Raw genomic sequence first — 17,174 nt, forward strand, 5'->3', positions numbered from 1 at the left:
CTTATTTTACCTCCTGAATCAGACAACATCTCTCCATCCCTTTTGCCCCTAATTCAGACTTTGCTTTCTCTACCTGGATCAAGGCAATCACCTCCCTACTGGCCCTCACATCTCCACGTTTCTCCAAACAACCCGGGTGATCACCCCAAAACAGAAATTTTACTATGGCACCTGCCTGCACAAAATGCTTCAGTGACTCCATTAACAAGAAGAAAAAGACAAAACTCTTCAATGGACACATACTGCACTTTGTGAGATCACAAAGTGGTCCTGCTTTCTCCATACTTGGCCCCCACCATTCCCTGCCATTATTCCATGCTTCAGCCTCCAAGTTCATCCATGATGCATCTCGTCTGTCTTTGCCCACACTGGTTCCTTCACCTGAATAACTCCTACTCATCCAGCCACCTCTTCTAGGAACTTCCCTGGATATTGCCATAAAGCTCCATACTTATACCACCAACCCTTGTAGCACCATGCTACCATGATCCAAGCAACTCTCTGGCCTTCTACTTATTACTTATCATTTGAGTATCTGTTTGTGTGTCTTCCTTAACTCTCTGACTGTATGCTCAAGAGAAGGGACTATATCTTAGTTACATTTTTAACACTTAACACAAATTAGACACTCAATAAGTATTATATAAATGCATGGATCATTTGCTCTTTCTTGAAACTTCCATCTCTTTTCTACTCTCTGGCTACCATATTACTTTCCAAAAAGTTTATACCAATTTATATTCCCCCTAGCAGTGTATAACATGCCTGCTCTGTTGTTGTTGTTATGTGCTGTCGAGTCAGACCTGATTCATAGCGACCCCTCCTTGGGTTTCCAAGGCAGTATCACTACAGAAGTAGATTGCCCCATCTTCCTTCTGAGGAGTGACTGGTGGGTTTGAACCACCAACCTTCTGGTTAGCAGTCAAGTGCCTTAGGCACTACGCTACCAGAGCTATGCCTTCTCTACTGTATCCTAATTATCACGATCAGCATTGAGTAGTCTCAAACTTTTTTGCTGTCGAAAACTTGCACTTTCCTATTGCTTTTCATCATTGATCTTCGATTATTAGTAAGTTAATTATTTTTCAATTTTTTTTTTTTTTTTTGGCCAACTGCATTTCCTCTTCTGTAAACTCTCCATTTAGGTGACTCTATATACTTGTCTATTAGGCTATTGCTCTCATTTTAAAAATTTACATGTGCTCTGTTACACATATTTTACCTGGTCTGGTTTTTGGTTCTGTTCGTATTATTATTTGACTTTGGAAATACTTAATTTTGATGTAGTCAAATTGAGTGGCCTTTGCCTTCTGGATGCTAGTTTGTTGCCTTTTAGCTGGGAAATGCTCCCCTATTTAGACTCTCATTAAATCCTTTTTTTTTTCTTTTTTTAATGGGTTCCTATATCCTTTTCAACCTTTTAAAATAATTTTTGAATTTGGATGTGTGCTTTTTGAGGGGAAGGTAGAAATGGATTATTTTATTCTAGTGAACAGTAAATCCACAGGTAGAGCCCCATTTTTGAACACCTCCCTGCCCCCAACCTGATTTTCAACTAAACTATTCCTGGCTAATTACAGCTTCATGCCCACAGAACTTCCCAGAGAACATGCCACCTAGACAGGGAACTGGAAGTCTAATGGCAGGTATGACTCCAGGCACAGTAACATGTACAGGGTAGCATTTGAGGGGCAGAAGCAGAAAACCTTTTTGGAAGCCCTGCCAGCACAGGGTGTGGACTTTATCTACTTTGCTGATGTGAATAGCTAAACCCAGGTAGCACCCACCAGTCCTGGAGACTTCACTGATTCTGCAAGGAAACATTACTTGAGAGAACAGGAAAGTGAGATCCCAGCCCTATCCCAGATCTGTATCACCTTACCTGCATAGACTCTGCCAGAACATTTCACCATCAGCTCCTGCCAAGTTCATCTTCCAGGGGACTGTGGTCATCACCATGATTCCTCCAGCCTCCATAACGTGGACTTGATTCATTATTGCTCTGGGCACCAGGGCAACAGAGGGTGATGCTAGAGCTGGAAAGGAACTTGAGGATTATCTAGTCCAATCACCTTATTTTACAGATGGGGAAACTGAAGTCCAGTGAGTGACTTATAGTCACATAACAAGTGGGTGGAGTGTCATCTTGCTGGGAGAAATCATCATCAGGAGTTTGTCCACTTACTCTTTTTCTTTCCCCCCTCTTGGTTTCACTTTATTTTTAATTTTTAATTTTTATTGTGATTTGGGTGAAAGTTTACAGAGCAAATTCATTCTCCATACAGCAGTTCATACACATTTTGTCTCATGACATTGACTGCAATTCCCCACAGTGTAACAGCTCTCTTCCCACTTCCTCCCCACTTACCTCTTCCCTGTGTCCTTCCCTCCCATGCACTCCTGTATACCCCCTGTCCCTATCTTCCTGTGAAAACACTGCCCTTCTGTTCTCCCACAATCGATCATTCCAAGGAGTGCATCTAGGTGATGTAAATGTTCACTCCATATACCTGTCTATTGCTTGGCTGGAAGCCAGAGGAGTGAGTTCCATTCCAGATCTGAAGGCTAACTAGATGCCCACTTACTCTTGATCAAAAAATATTTTCAACCCTAGGTTCTAAAAAAAATTACATGAAAACTTATATATCATTCAGAGAAGTAGCATGGTATATAAAGGATATGCTGGATTCAGAGAGGGATAGGCCTAGTTCTGCCAGTTCTTGCTGGGAGACCACTGGGGCTTTGCTCTCCCCTCTAGAAAATGGGAATAATCATCTTTGTCCTGCTTGCTTCAGAGGGCTATGGAAAGACTCCAAGGTGATGGAACTAAACTCACCCTGTAGACTAGGGTAAGTCTAGCCCAGTTACCAGTTGCTGTTGAGTCAATTCAGGTTAAGTCTATAGGAGTCCTCAAACCTCAACCTCGAATGGGGAATGCCATGTGTGACACCTCCAAAAAAATCCTTGCAAACCATGCAGAACTGTACCCATAGAAGGGGTTGGCTATCTTAGTCTCAGTCACCACATACACATTGATTTTAAATATCCCAGACAGCTCCACCTAACTGGTCAAAGGATATGACTCCTGTACCACTTCTATCATCTACAGCTTTACACTGTTTTATTCCTCTTTGATCTGATTTCCCATTTCACACATCTATTGCACATCAGCAAATATTTATTCAGTACTTCCCAGGTACATCTGTGAGAATGTGGGGACAGATGATACCATTCACCAAGTGCTAAGCCTCCAGGTTTGGGTGGGTGTGCTGTTGCATGCTTGCTGTCCAAGGCTACCCCCAACTTGTTCATCCAGTCCACTCTACTCCAGGCATCTTGGGACATGGGCCATCACCTGTCCCTATTTTCTGTTGGTCTTTGCCTTCTTGATGTCATTTCATTGCTTTTGAGCTTAAAGGGGATCCCCCCACTCAGATACTTGTTAAATATTCCTTTCCCCCTGGTTTTTAATGAGCTGCTATCTACTATTTGGTTTTTTTAAATAACCAGTCTCTCTTTTCTCTGGCCTTTTCCCTTTTGAACAGTGATGTGTGCCAGCCCCCAAGTCCTATCTATCCCCCCATTATCTCCCTTGTGCCTCTCTCATCATAGCTCTCCAGCCCTCAGCAGCCCTCTACCTCGCTTCTTCCCCTCAATGCAGGAAGCACAGCGATTAAAGGCTCTGGAGGGCAAAAGAATGGGGTACAAATCCCAGCTCAGCCACTCATCTTGGGTAAGCACCATACAGTGGGCATAACCATGCCAACCTTAGGAAACTATATGAGGCTTCAGGAAGGTATTGCTGTTAAAATGCTCAGCACAGTGCCTGATCCAGAAAAAGTACTTGTGAGGGCTGGACATGGTGAATGGGGAATGAAACTAAATGTACGCATTATGTTGAAAGTAAAACAAGCTCTTCAAATAAAAAAATAAATAAAAATGAAAAAAAAAAAAAAAAGAGAGAGAGAAAGCACTTGTAAATATTACCTAAATAATAAAAAAAGAATAGTCCAAAGAATCCAGAGAACAGTCCACTTCTCCATCTCTCTCACTCTCTTCACAGTTGGAAGGAGCAATCTTGTCTCTCTGGTCTCCATTTCTTCATCTCATTCTGTCTTCTCTCCACAGTACTGTTATGTCACCTCTATCACTATGCTGACCCCAAGATGGATAACAAGAGTCCGTAAGTGTTTAATCCAATGGCCCCTACTTGGTCCTCTTGCTGGCAATGGTCACTGCTGGAGACCTCACAGTCTTTCCCCAAGTCTTCCTCCTTGACACCTCCCACCACCCCCCCTTAGGTAATCACTTGCACTCACAAGTGAAAGGAGCCATCTCTTCAGGGGAGGACAACTAAACTCATCTGGCTAGGTGGCTGGGGCAGCTTAATCAGAGCACTCAGGGGTTGGTGGGAGCTAGACAGTAAAACACTGACTATTCTGTTAACAGAGAGCTGCATCCTCTGGGCAATGGAGAAGGACAAAAGTTAAGGTAGAAGCCACAGAATGTGACCTAAGCTGGTTAGGAAGACCAATTGGTGGCCATTCAGAGAAACAGCAATGGAAGCAGAGAGACACCTTGTGCAACTGTCCAGAAGAGATGATTAGATCCAAATGAAAAGGAGATGAACAATGGGAAAGATTAAGAAGTACAACACACAGGACTAGAGGTGTGGTATTGCCTTGACCAGGAATAAGAAAGTCCAATCTAATCGTACTGGATTACTGCACACCCAAAATGTTAGAAGAATGTGGCCATGAGGGCCATCAGTTGCAGTAGTTGTGGTGTGTGCTGTGTGCCTGCTGTGTGCTAGTTCCTGACATTCTAGTCAGTACAAAATGGAATCATACGGCAGTCATAAAAACAGCTCTACATGTAGAAATAAGAACTGGCTCATGTTTGACTAGTAAGTAAAAACAAACAAAACCAAAAAACCAACCAACAAAAACCAGTCCCTAAACAGTCCAGCCCATCCCTGAGCAGTAGTCTATGCCCTCACAGTGCCAGTAAATCAAAGCTGAGAGTCTAGAGTCTGGACTGAGGCTGGGTCTTTCTTCAAAGTGGTCTGAGGGAATGGGGTCATAGGAAGGACTTGAAGCTCGGTCTTATGTGCTCACACGGTGGGATGCAGTGGAGTGGGGTAGGGTGAGAGTTCTGAAACTGTAACCCTAAAGAGGATATGCACAATCTAAGATGGAAGATGAGCACTAGAGAGGATCGACCAAGTGTGTGGTCAGAGCTCAGGAATCAAGGGCCTGCCTGGCCTAGCTGTGAACCCTTGACCTTCATTTGGCTCTCTGTGAAAGAGGACAGTGGTCTGTGCCCTATACTCCTGCTGGCTCACCTGCCTGCCAGGGTACCAGGAAGCTCTTATAAAAGTGGGAAAGTCTGTGAAGTCCCACATGTACTGGGGTTGGGGTTGAGGAGAGGTAGAGAGAAGGGAAAAGGGAAAAGAAGAAACTGTCAGCCTACAAGCAACTTGGGGATCCACCTACATTCAGGTTTTACAGGGTGTCTACCACTTGGCTGGACCACTCTTGAACAGCATATAGAACTTTACCACAGGGAGGATGCCAAGTTGTAAAGCCTTTTTACAAAGTTCTTCTCAGTCATACCTTTGTTCCAAGCATTAGTCTGGAGGTTGGGAAATAATGTCTGTCACTTCACCATTGCCAACAGGAAGCTTAGGAGGCAAACTGAATTTCCTTCCTTCTAGGAAAGATGGGGCCACTCTATTCCTTGTGGAGTTGAGACTGACTGCTTGACCCATCTATCCATCCACCCATCTGGGTGGTCAACTGGGAGGTACTGAGCCAGGTCTAGGGACGAAGGCCAAGCCCCTGCCCTCAAGGGTTGTACAGGGGGCCTTGATGGTCAAGCTAAGAAGTTGGGACAACAGTCTAAACAGGAAGCCACTGAAGGACTTTGTCTTCCTCCCTCATAAACCCTTCTAAATCTGCCTTGGCTCTAAGCTAAGATTCTTGACAATTCTGTATTCAAGAGACTTAAGGTTTGTTCTTTAATGCAAACAATCCTTTAATTAAACATTTGACTGTCTTAACATACTTTCTTACAACCAATACCAGTAAGACTAAAGTAAAAAAGGATAAAGTTTACTAGTGCTTCAAAGAAGATGGCTTTGGCAACATTGTTGTTGTTATTTGGCAACATTAGACTCTGTTTATACCACTCTTTGGCTTATAGATGGGGAAACAAGCCTGGAGAATAGGTAGCAGAGGAGAGCAAAGTCAGCTGGGAAACAGGTGGGAATCAGCCCCAGGGTCTCAGTTCTTGCATCTCTGACTGCTCCTTGGAGGGCTACCACCAGCATGAGCCAGGGGGTTGCCTGTGTTGGTGAGGTGGCCAAGTATAGACTCTCCATAAATCATCCAGGTAAAGAGGAGGTAAGGCTAGCAATACCTCAAGGACTGTGTGTGTGTTACGTGCCGTCAAGTCGGCTCCAACTCATAGCGACCCCTCCTTGGGTTTCTGAAGCAGTATCACTACGGAAGTAGATTGCCCCATCTTCCTTCCGAGGAGTGGCTGGTGGGTTTGAACCGCCAGCCTTCTGGTTAGCAGTCAAATGCCTTAGGCACTACGCCACCAGAGCTCCCCCTCGAGGATTAGTCCTTGGAAAAGTATCCAAGTCCAGCCCATATTTGACAAAGCACCCTCAAGTACGTCTCTCTACTGGTTCCTCATGGGGAGGAGGCTGGATAGATAGAGATTATTCCTATGGAAGAAATATCTATAGCATTCACTGGACAAGCTGGTGGTCAGGCAGGGAGTCGAACCTAGGCCGTTAGCCTCCCATGAAAAAGCTATGCCTTGGGGTTCCTCTCCCTTTTAGGATATCATAATTCCAGATGCAAAAAAATAATTAAGGGAATTCATGCTGAGGTGCTGACATATGGCATACCAAATGATCTCTCTCCCTAACTCCATTTTAGCCTTGATAATATGGTAATTGTAATTATCTGCCTACAAGACTGCTTCAGTGCCATCCCTCCTGCTGATCTGAACTCCTCAAAGAGAGCATGGTCTTATTCTGCCTCAGGTTCTTAGAGCTTGGCAGAGGGCCTGGCAAATGCTCCTTGCATGAATGAGTGAGCAAGCACACTGGATGGTACGAGTGCATCTCAAAGAGGCCTGAGCCTGGTAAGGGCCAGTGGTGGTGGGGCTGCAGAACAAATAATGTTTCTAGAGACTTCACCCCGAGACAGATGTTATGGTGGGTGTTATGATCCCGATTTTACAGGTAAGGAAATGGAAGCTCAGCAGAGATCACAAAGGCAAGGGCATAACGACTGAAGCTCTCTGAAGTCTTACATCTCAAGGTTCTTTGGTCCTAGCCTGTTCCTCCAAATGTACCCACATCCAATGTTTGAGTCCCTTTCCCCATATACCAAAAGGAGACCAAGGGCTTTTTTCTCAAGCCCTCAGCTGCTGCTTAATCAAACTCTCCCCTTCACCCTAAGTTAGCTCTACAATCGAAGTTCTTATCAAGATATTTCATTCTCCCCCAGAACTTGGCAGACCAAACTCTCTCCCTTCTCTGGCTTTCAGGAAGACACTGGGGGGCAGGGAGAGGTCTACTGTGCTGAAGCTGGACAAGCCTCTCAGTCAAGATCATCTTCAAATCACTTAGTTAAGAGTACTTCTCATTTCTTTCTTTTCAGCAGTGACCCTTTAATTCATTATGGTGGGATGAGCTTATGCCTGGATGCCAGGAAACTTTTTTTTTTTTTTTTTTTTTAACCCTGGCTTTGCCAACTGACTGGGCACAGGTAACAACCCTTCTCTGGACTCCTTTCCCTCAGCTATTCAACGGGAGCTGGCTTTCCTTCTATCACTTCTCACTGCTTTTCTCCCTCCCAGCCTACCCTGTTCTCCTGCCCACCCCTACTCACTCTCAACCCCATGCTATTGCTTAGATCCCTTATTCCCTATTCCCATAGATCCAAACAGAGCAGTGGCCTTCTTGGCAGCCCCGCTACTTTCACCACTCAAATGTCATCCTGTTCCCTGCTGAAAGAATCCCATCTTTTTAAATGCTACTCTGATTGAGTCACTTCCACTCCTGTCAGCTCCTTGTTTGTGGTGGTTCCCAGTCAGCTAGAAATGGAATAGTTCTCAGTACTGAGTTTTGGGGCTGCCACCAGCATTTCAGCCACAGACCCCTTCAGTATATTCCAATACAATTCTCTAGCTTCAAACAGATTGACCTCTTTATCCCAAACACCTTTTTGCATCCTGCTACTGGTGGTCCTTCCCTCTACTTTCAGTCCAGCCTCTTTATCTCTAAGTACAGAGATGCTGATTAGATGGTGAGAAATAACACCTCATTTAGTATTCCACTGCTCACACTTTTATACTTGACCTTCAGATCTCAGTCTAACATCAAATCTCCCTGCCCTACATCAGGTCCCCCTTTTAGGCTTCCCTTTACTACCTATCACAATCTAGTAATATATCTGTTTGATTACCTATTCAATGTTGTCTCTTTTCCCATTAGACTAGATGACACCCTGACAGCAGGGACTATCTACCTTGTCTACCATCTGGCCTCAAAGCTTTGTTTGCGTGGCAGTCGAACAAATACTGGCCTATTGAATAATAATGCAGGACCCTGTGGGAGACCCAAGGAGCTCATGTAAGTTGGCCCTGCCCTCCAGAAGCTCAGTAACTAAAGAAGAGAAAGTCTGCCTCTACCTAGCACTAACACTAGCATTCAACAGAAGACTGAATGAAGTGCTATAGACAGGCTATCTCCAGGGAGAGGGAAGAACTCATGAAGGCTTCCTGACAGAGGCAGTATCTGGGTTCACATGGTCCATGGACTAAAGCATAAAGCACACTGGGCTGTTCTCCAAGTGCACTGCCACTTTCACAGAGCTCATCCACCTTCTTCAAGTGTGCCCAGGAACATCCTAATATCCTAGGAGAAAGGACTCCTAAGATGTTAGAGCTGGGCAGATTGTATTTGCTCCAAAGACCACATTTTATCTATAAGGAAACTAAGGGCGAGAGCAGGGCAGGGGCCAGTTCCTAAAGCAGCATGGGCTTAGGCCTCAAGGGGTCTCGTGGTTAGTATCATCTGAGCAACCATTTTCACACTACTAGGCACTACGGTGACGAACTGAGTATTGCAGAGCACGTTTTTTGTAAGGCCAGATGCCCTACTCTTTTTCAGAACAGGTATCTACTGTTCAATTTCCTAAAAGGCAAGAGATGACTAGGAGGCCAGGGGAAGCAGGGCTGCTGATGTTGCTGTCTTGACAAGGTGGGAAGTACCATTGGGTAGACAGAATGCTGAGTCAGCAGTTATTATGGGAGGGGGTGGCCTGTAGGCTCCCTGCAGGAAAGGGTCACAAATGTTCTGGAGGGAGGCCTGTTTGTGACTCCTACTCGAACTTGACCCACGTCAGAAAGCTGCCTTCTGAGAGAGAGCAAGGTAAGCAATAATCTTGGCTTCATTTATCATCCAGGTGTCTCCACGGGAGAGTGGGGCCACAAAAGCCTTGTTTGTTTTGTTTTTAGAATTTGCAATAGTCTATTTTCTTAAGTCTTCCCACTAGGTTAGACTCATGAGTTCCTGGCCTGTCAGGCCTGGGTCTTGCCCCTGAAATCCTCAGTAAGTCTAGTATACAAGGTCTCAATGTTTGCTAAACAAACCATTCCTTCCATGTGTATGACTCCTTAGCTTGTGAAGACTTTGCAAAACCATGAAATAGACCCAGAAAAGAAGAATTCAGAGGTATCAGCAAACTATAATCAGACAGGAAAAATACTCAGCAAATGTGATCAGTAAAAGTTTGGTTCTTTGAAAATACCTCTAAAATAGACAAATCTTTGCCAAAGTTTGAAGAAAAGAGAAAGCACTAGTAAGCAATGCTAGGAATAAAAAAGGGGATTAACTGATAATAGGGAAGATCTTAAAGATCAGAAAAAACTACATACAACTTTATAGCAATCAAGTAAAAATCCAGGTAAAGCAGATGATTTTCTATGAAACAAAGCCCTTTCATAGTGCTCCTGTTGTGCAAGAAGAAAGGAGGAAAGAATCAAAGGTGGATGTCAGTACAGGGTCCTGACAAGCTACCTCGCTTTGTCTCAAAGGTCAGGGCCACTGGAACACGTGTGCATCGACAACACAGAACCACACCACTCTTGCACTTCTAGCCATCGCCCTAAGTCCCCTGGTTAGATGGCCATTCTTATTTATTTTTCCACTTGAAATGCCATAAGGGGTTTCACTTTATTTTAACTTCAAAAGCAGCATCATAAAAATCCTTGATGATTATAGCTCCAGCTGTCTTAAGTTGTTTGTCAAGAGATCAGTTACTCAAATCTCCCATGGAGGGAAATAGTTTCAGGCAGAAATCCATGGGAGCTGAGAAACACGAATGTCTCATCTCTGAAAACTTTGCAGACTCCCTCCTGTTCGCTGCCTAGCCTGCCCCCTACCTCCCTTCCCCCAACCCTACCATCTGCTCTCCAGAGACCAGATCAAATTTTCGGGCTAAGGTACTCTGGCGCCAAGGACTCAGCCTCTCCATGCTACCCCCTGTCCCCCACCAACTTAGAAATCCAACACCACGACCCAAATGGACTGCAGCCACATAAAACCACAAAGTAAAGTTTATAAAGCTTTATTAAACATTTCAAACAGCTGTGCAACGAACACATCAGAAATAAAAGCTCCAGAACAGCAGTCCAAATGTTTCACAAGTGTGGCCTGAAGGTTCCATTCCCTAGATGGAGTGCCCCCAGCTCTGTCCTCTGCCTGGCCCACCTCTCTCTCCCTGCCAGGCAAGAGAAAGATGGATGGTTCTGACCAGAGGACAAGCATGCTGATCTCCAGTGGACAGAGGCCAGGAGAAAGTCTTGTTCACCAACACTTGTTACTGAAGCGCAGAAAAAGGAAAAAGCAAGTGACAGTCACAAAGTCTTCCTGTGTATTCTTCATAAGGTACAGTCTATGTGCATAGGAACGAAGAAGCTCCTGGCGTGAGGACAATGGCCATCACTCTCCTGTCTGGTCTGAATCACCTCGGAGTCCAGTGTGCTGGTCACTCTGTAATCCCCATGCTAAATAAAAACTGTAGTGGCACGCACCATAACAAGCTACTGCTAAACCTCAAAGTCAGAACACGTTCGATAAAGCTTCTTTAAAAGGAATATACATATTTGTACACACACACACACACATATACACACACACAGGGCACACCAAAAAAATATCCAAACACCTATCAAAGGATCATGGCCATTATGAAACACACATGTACTCGCCCATTCACTCAGCTGGGGACTGCTAGATCTATGTGAACACACCACACCTCAATCCTGCAGAGCATGCACGGGACACACAGAGGCTCCACTCCTCAGGACAGTCAAGAAAGGTGGGATTTCAGGCAAGGGAAGTGGGGCTGGGCTGGGAAGACATGAACCCTCCCAGGTGAAAAAGCAACATCTATTTGCTGCTGCTTTCTGAAAAACGAAATGGAGAAAATACTGGAGATCTCTTCTCAACCAACAGTCAAGACACGTTTCTGTCTAGCCTGCTGATGAGGGGGGAAAAGGGCAAAAAAGCGAGGCTCTCGGGCGTCAGCAATCTCTTCAAATTCGAGATAAGTGCAAAAGTGAGCCCTGTCTTAAACAGGTGCTCCCCAAAACAGGAAAAAGGTAGAAGAGAACTAAAGGGAAACCAGGAGAGGGATTGAGGCAGTAACATTGTACAAAGGGAAGGAAAGAGACCCTGACAAGGAGAGGTCACAGAGGTGTCAATGAGACTGGCATTTTATCTGCCCAGGTCACCCCAGAGCTGTTGACCAGGATGGGCGCAGACTCCTCACAGGAAGGAGGCGAGGGGAGTGGCTATCCTGCCAGTTGGAACCGAGATGGGAACAGAACAGACATCATAAGACCACCCAGAACTATAGGACTCTACATTAAAAGCACTGGTCAGTGCCATTCATTATTCACATTATAAGGATAAAACATCACAGGCCAAAAAGGCGCCGTCAGGAATGTGGCACCCGCAGGGCTGCGGGATTTTAAACTCCAATGCTTTATGACCTATGTCAATGCCTCCCCTCCCGTCTTCTGCTTCCTTGGAAAGCTAACTAGGCAGGCCGTTAGGTGCCCACAACACCAGGGTCGTGTGCCGATTCTGGAAGCGGGGAATCAGAGCAGTGGTACAGGAAACAGTTTCCCCAGCAGCTATAGCAGATGAGGAACAGGGCTGCTAGGAAAACCAAGGCACAAATCGTGCAAGGCTTCCGCTCCAGGAGGAAGCTGAGCAGGTAGAAGCCCATGAACATGGAGTGGCTGAACCACAGGGCGGGGTTGAGAGGCTTGGGGATGAGGAGGACGGGCAGCAGCCACTGGAGGCAATACATGATCTCTGCCGGGCAGGGCCTTCGCCAAGGCCGCCGGGCACCGCTGCAGGAACCGACCTAATGGAGCCAGCGGGCGCAGGTGGCTGCCCTCTGCTTTCTTCAACCCTCACTCTCCAGGAGCTGAGCCGCTGTGCTCTCTGGCTGTCAGCCCGGGATCACCAAGGCAGCAGGGATCCTGAAGAGAAAAGTCAACACAACAGACAAACAGACAAAAAACAAACAGACAGAGAGACAAAAAAAAAAACAGGAACAGAATGTATACTTATTTGGGAAAATGGATCATGGTTAACAACAGCAAATGTGAATGCCCTTCCTCCCTACCCACCCGTGGAAATCTACTCCTTTCCAAGTCACCAGCTGGGGAAGCCTGCTACGGCATCTCTCCTAAGCTTCTCCTGGGAGCTCGGCGGGAGGGCTCTGGCACGGTCCGGCACAGTGGACTGGCTTTGCCCAGGCCCTACCCAGCAGAGATCATGTATCGCCTCCTGGGGCTGCGGCCCGTCCTCAAGGGGCCCAGACCCCACAATACCGCCCTGGGGTTGCCACAGAACAGCCATGGGCTCCATGCTGTGCCCCCACCGGGTAAGGACCAGCTTCTGAATCTAGTCTGTCTCACAGAGGTAGATGCTCAAAGTGGGAAAGCAGTGAGTTAAAGTAGTTAAAGAGCAGGGTCAGCCTGACATGCAAACTCAAGAAATGTACCCCTGTAAGCTCCAGGAAGTAGCAGTGACTGCACTGCCAGATACATTGTTTTAAGATGGCAGTCTCGGCTGAGCTTGCCTTTCTCAAATAGCCCAGCTTCATTTTGCCAAAACCAGCCAACTTCTTCGAAAGTCAACATGGGGGGCCCGGTGAGGGGCCCACCATTCTACTGTGTCCAAACTGACCTCACTTGGATCATGTACATCTCCATCTGCTGCTGGCACGTAGAACCTGACCTCTACAAGCTTTTAATCAAAATTAAATTTTCCATCCACATAAGGGCAGATGGGCAATCTACTTCCGTAGTGATACCGCCTCGGAAGCCCAAGGAGGGGTTGCTTCAAGTCGGATGCAACTCAACGGGGTGAGTGAGGGCAAACGCCAGAAACTGGCCCCCGGCGCCAAGCAGTTTGCTGAGAAGAGTTGCTCTCCGCAGGCCACCGGCACGGGCGAGCCTGCAGATGAAAGAGACACTCTGCACTCTGCGAGGGACTTGCCTCGCTTGGGAAGTGGAGCTGCAGTAGCCACAATCCTCTGGTGCCAGTAGCGAAACCCCACTCCGCACTCCAACCGCCCAGAGCCCAAAGCAGAGAGTAGAAAGAACCGTACTCGCAGAGACCTACCCGGGGCTGGGGAACGGGGACAGAAAGAGGTTGAAATGACATGTCCAGCAGAAAACCATCCCAAAGCACATTTCTTTTCTCTTCTCTAGAAAGCTCATTCCTTGCGCGCGTACAAAGGGCGTCTATCCCTCCCGCTGGGTAGATACCGTAGGTACCCGCTGACTCCCGCTTTTGTGCCCAGAGCGCAGCGCCCTTCCCAACAGTCGCTGCCGCCACTGCTGATCCTAATCTCCTCGCTGCCCTAAAACGTGGGATGCGAGGAATCAGGAAAAGGCTATGCGTCCAGGGACCTTCATGAAGCAGTGGATGTGGGTTTAAAAAGACCGGAATATTAAGAAAGGAGTGCTAAGCAGAAACTCGTGCTGTCAAGCCTCCTGGGAGGGGAAATTTCTTGCTTTAAAGGGCAGGTGACCCCTCCTCAAGTTCGGTTTTCTGTCCTAGCCTAAGGTGGGTTCTGGAGCGGCATTTGTCAGTAGACTCGAATTTGTAGGCTGGGGCTGTGGCAGAAGGTGCCAGTAATCGAGAGGTGCGCACCCTGTACCTTCAACCTATACCCTTCCTGGAGTCGCTGTACCCCTTCATTTTTACACCAAGATTCAAACGCGGGCACCGCGGAATCTTCTAGAAGGGGGCTAAGATGAAACTCAGGAGGCGGGGGTCGGTGTGGAAAGAGCAGATGGATTATTTTTTCCTCTCCTGGCGAATGAGGAACGCCCCCGGTCACCCCTCCTCATGGACCCCCCCCAACTCCCACAACACGCATGCGCACTTTGCGTGGCAAGTGAGTACTTAAGGCGCGGCTACAGCAGCTGCGGCAGTGCGCCCAACAGCGGACTCCGAAGGATCAGCGGACCTCGGCGAACCAGCAGCCCGCTCGCGACCACCAATCCACGTCTCTTCGAACCATGGCGGCAGTGGCGGCAGCCTCGGCAGAGCTGCTAATCATTGGCTGGTACATCTTCCGCGTGTTGCTGCAGGTAAGTGTGCCTGGGCTCCGGGTGGGAGAGGGGCTCGCGATGCGCGTTCCCTGCACCAGCCCGTGGCGTCGCGATTACCACTTCCCGGACCCCATGCAGTCGCGATTGCCGCGATCCCTGTCTGCCGAGTGCCACTGCTGGCACCACGCACCCCACCCGTTCCCTGCGCCCTCCCAGTCGCGCAGACCCTCCCCAGTGCGCCCGCGGCCGGCCGGGAACAAAGACTCAGGGCGCGGCGGGCGCCTGCCGCGGACGATCGCCGAAGCTCTTAGCGACCGACGCGGTAAGAAATCCCGCTACACTCAGACTCGACCCGAGGAGGGAGGCGGGGTGCTCTGTTCTGCGAAAGGACTTTACAATTCAAATAGCGAAAATTTTCCGCTATAACATTTACGCATTGCGGGGAAATTTAAAAAAAAAAAAATAGGGCTCTTGCGGGAGTGGGGAGAAAAATAAGTTAGAAAAAGGCACTGCTCAGAAATAAATAAATAAATAAAGCACTTCGGGGAGGGAAGGAACAAATTAGAAAAAAAAAAAAAAGTGCCTCACAGAAAAACAATGAATTAGAGAAAAACGCGCATTGCAGGAAAAATAAATCAGACAAAAGCACACGACAGGAAAATGCTTTAGATAAAAAAGCGCATTGCAGGAAAAAAAAATTACACAAAGGCGCTAACTGAAAAAACAAATCGGACGAAAGCGCTTTAAAAAAAAGAAAAGAGAAAAAACACCACAAAATTAAAGGAAAAAGCCCTTTGCAGGAAAAATGGAAGGGAAAAAAGTGCTTCCATAAAAGGAAATGCGCTTTACAAACAAAAATAATCAAATAGACACGCTTTGTGTCAAAAAGAAGCAAATCAGAAGCAAGGTAAATCATTTATCCTAAAAGAACCCTTTGCAGGGAGATTTCCCCACTAAAGGAATCCTTTGCCACAGGAATCGCATATTTCCTTCAAGGTGTTCCTGGAATGCTGCATTTACTGGGTAGGATTCGCTTTTCGAAATCCTCCAGGGACACAGCCCATTGCGAGAAGTGAGGTATACCTAAGTTGTGGGTCCAATCAGCTTGCCGCCATGCAGCCCTCAGCACAGTTGGAAAAGCTCCAGCTGCCCTGGCTCGTGGACTAGCTGTGCCCGCGCCCGCCTCTCCGGCCTACCTCGGACAGGCGGGCGGGGCAGGGGGCGGGGCGGGGCAGGGGGCGGGCAGGGCAGCGCCGCAGACGTACTGCGGGTGCCCTCCACTAAGCACAGGTCCTGGATTTCTCACGCAGGTGTTCAGGTACTCCCTGCAGAAGCTGGCATACACGGTGTCGCGGACCGGGCGGCAGGTGCTGGGGGAGCGCCGGCAGCGGGCCCCCAACTGAGGCCCCAACCCCCAGCCCTGGGCGGCCGTGTCACCAGGTGCTCCTGTGCGTCTAGGCCAGCATGGGAGCCAATGCCGCGCAGGAATGGGGGGTCCCCCGTGCTCTCTCGCCAGAGAAGCACGTGCCAAGGTCAGTGAGGGGCCGGTAGGGCCCCCCGGAGAAGAAGCACCGACAATGACGACGAAACCAGACCCCTTTCGAACCCCTTTGCACCCCTCCTGCTGTGGGGCGGGGTTGCGGGAGGATGGGGGATGGGGGAGCAGACCCCAGAGATCTGAGCCTAGGCATCGCATTCTGATCTGGACCAAGTTGGGACAGTGCTATCCCAGCCCCGCAGCCATGGCCATGCCTGAACGGCCTACCATGGACATCTAAACACACCACACCAGCCAGCAGAATGAACATACTGACATCACCAGCCGAAGCCCTGAATCTGGATGCAGAGAAGACGGCACCTGCGTGCTTGTGTGGCGGGACTGGAGGGCGCGGGTTAGGGAGGAGGAGGAGGGCAGGGTGAGTTTGGTTGAGAAGAGTGGGCCCTCTTGCTGTCCCTTGCCTACGGCATGTGCATTCCGCCTCACTGCCTTTGCTCCCTGGATTCCCTGTACCCCCTGAGCACCCCACCTCACTCCCTCCCAATCCAATCCCACCCCAAAGAAATGTGTCACTTGATTTGGACCTATTCAGCTAGTAAACTAATCCCAGCTTTACTAAAACACCTTCTCCGAGCCTTCGGCCCCTCACTGATCTTGCTTTTCCCTGGTCTCACGCAGCTGTGGTCAATAGTGTGGTAATCGCTAATTGTACTGATTGTTTAAATGTGCGTTAGTTGTCGCCCCCCCAGCTAGATTGTAAGCTCCTGGAGGACAGGGACCACCTCTACAAAAAATAAAAAAACAGTACTTCCCCCATCTCGCACAGTGTCCCAGGACCCTGCGGGGTGGTGGAGGCGCACCAAAAACTTGTCTGTTGTGACTTCTTTTGCAGCGTCAACACATACTTCTAAGTCTGGGCTGATGTGCCCATTGTGGAGTGTGCAACCTGCTTGGGGGCGGATAAAAGGAGATAGGAAACAAAATGGGAATGAAGTGGGACCCTCATCCA

General features: G+C 47.9%; 1 protein-coding gene across 1 annotated transcript; it reads left to right on the forward strand.

The window, feature by feature from the left end:
• The first annotated feature begins 14,634 nt into the window (after nt 1–14,634).
• Nucleotides 14,635–16,070, forward strand: NNAT (neuronatin). The gene is made up of 3 exons (XM_007934651.2): nt 14,635–14,706; nt 15,664–15,744; nt 15,978–16,070. The coding sequence occupies exons 1-3, from the start codon at nt 14,635–14,637 to the stop codon at nt 16,068–16,070; spliced, it is 246 nt and encodes an 81-aa protein (XP_007932842.1).
• Nucleotides 16,071–17,174: the final 1,104 nt, after the last annotated feature.

This window comes from Orycteropus afer, unplaced genomic scaffold, assembly GCF_000298275.1.
Source record: "Orycteropus afer afer isolate SDZICR_OR568_19922 unplaced genomic scaffold, OryAfe1.0 scaffold00020, whole genome shotgun sequence".
Taxonomy (NCBI): Eukaryota; Metazoa; Chordata; class Mammalia; order Tubulidentata; family Orycteropodidae; genus Orycteropus; species Orycteropus afer.

What these genes read in the sequence shown, in the direction of transcription:
- NNAT (XM_007934651.2), top strand. Translation starts at nt 14,635, where the DNA reads ATGGCGGCAGTGGCGGCAGCCTCGGCAGAGCTGCTAATCATTGGCTGG. An exon ending in TCTTCCGCGTGTTGCTGCAG is followed by an intron (nt 14,707 to 15,663) that starts GTAAGTGTGCCT and finishes ATTTCCTTCAAG; the next exon opens with GTGTTCCTGGAATGCTGCAT. An exon ending in AGCCCATTGCGAGAAGTGAG is followed by an intron (nt 15,745 to 15,977) that starts GTATACCTAAGT and finishes TTTCTCACGCAG; the next exon opens with GTGTTCAGGTACTCCCTGCA.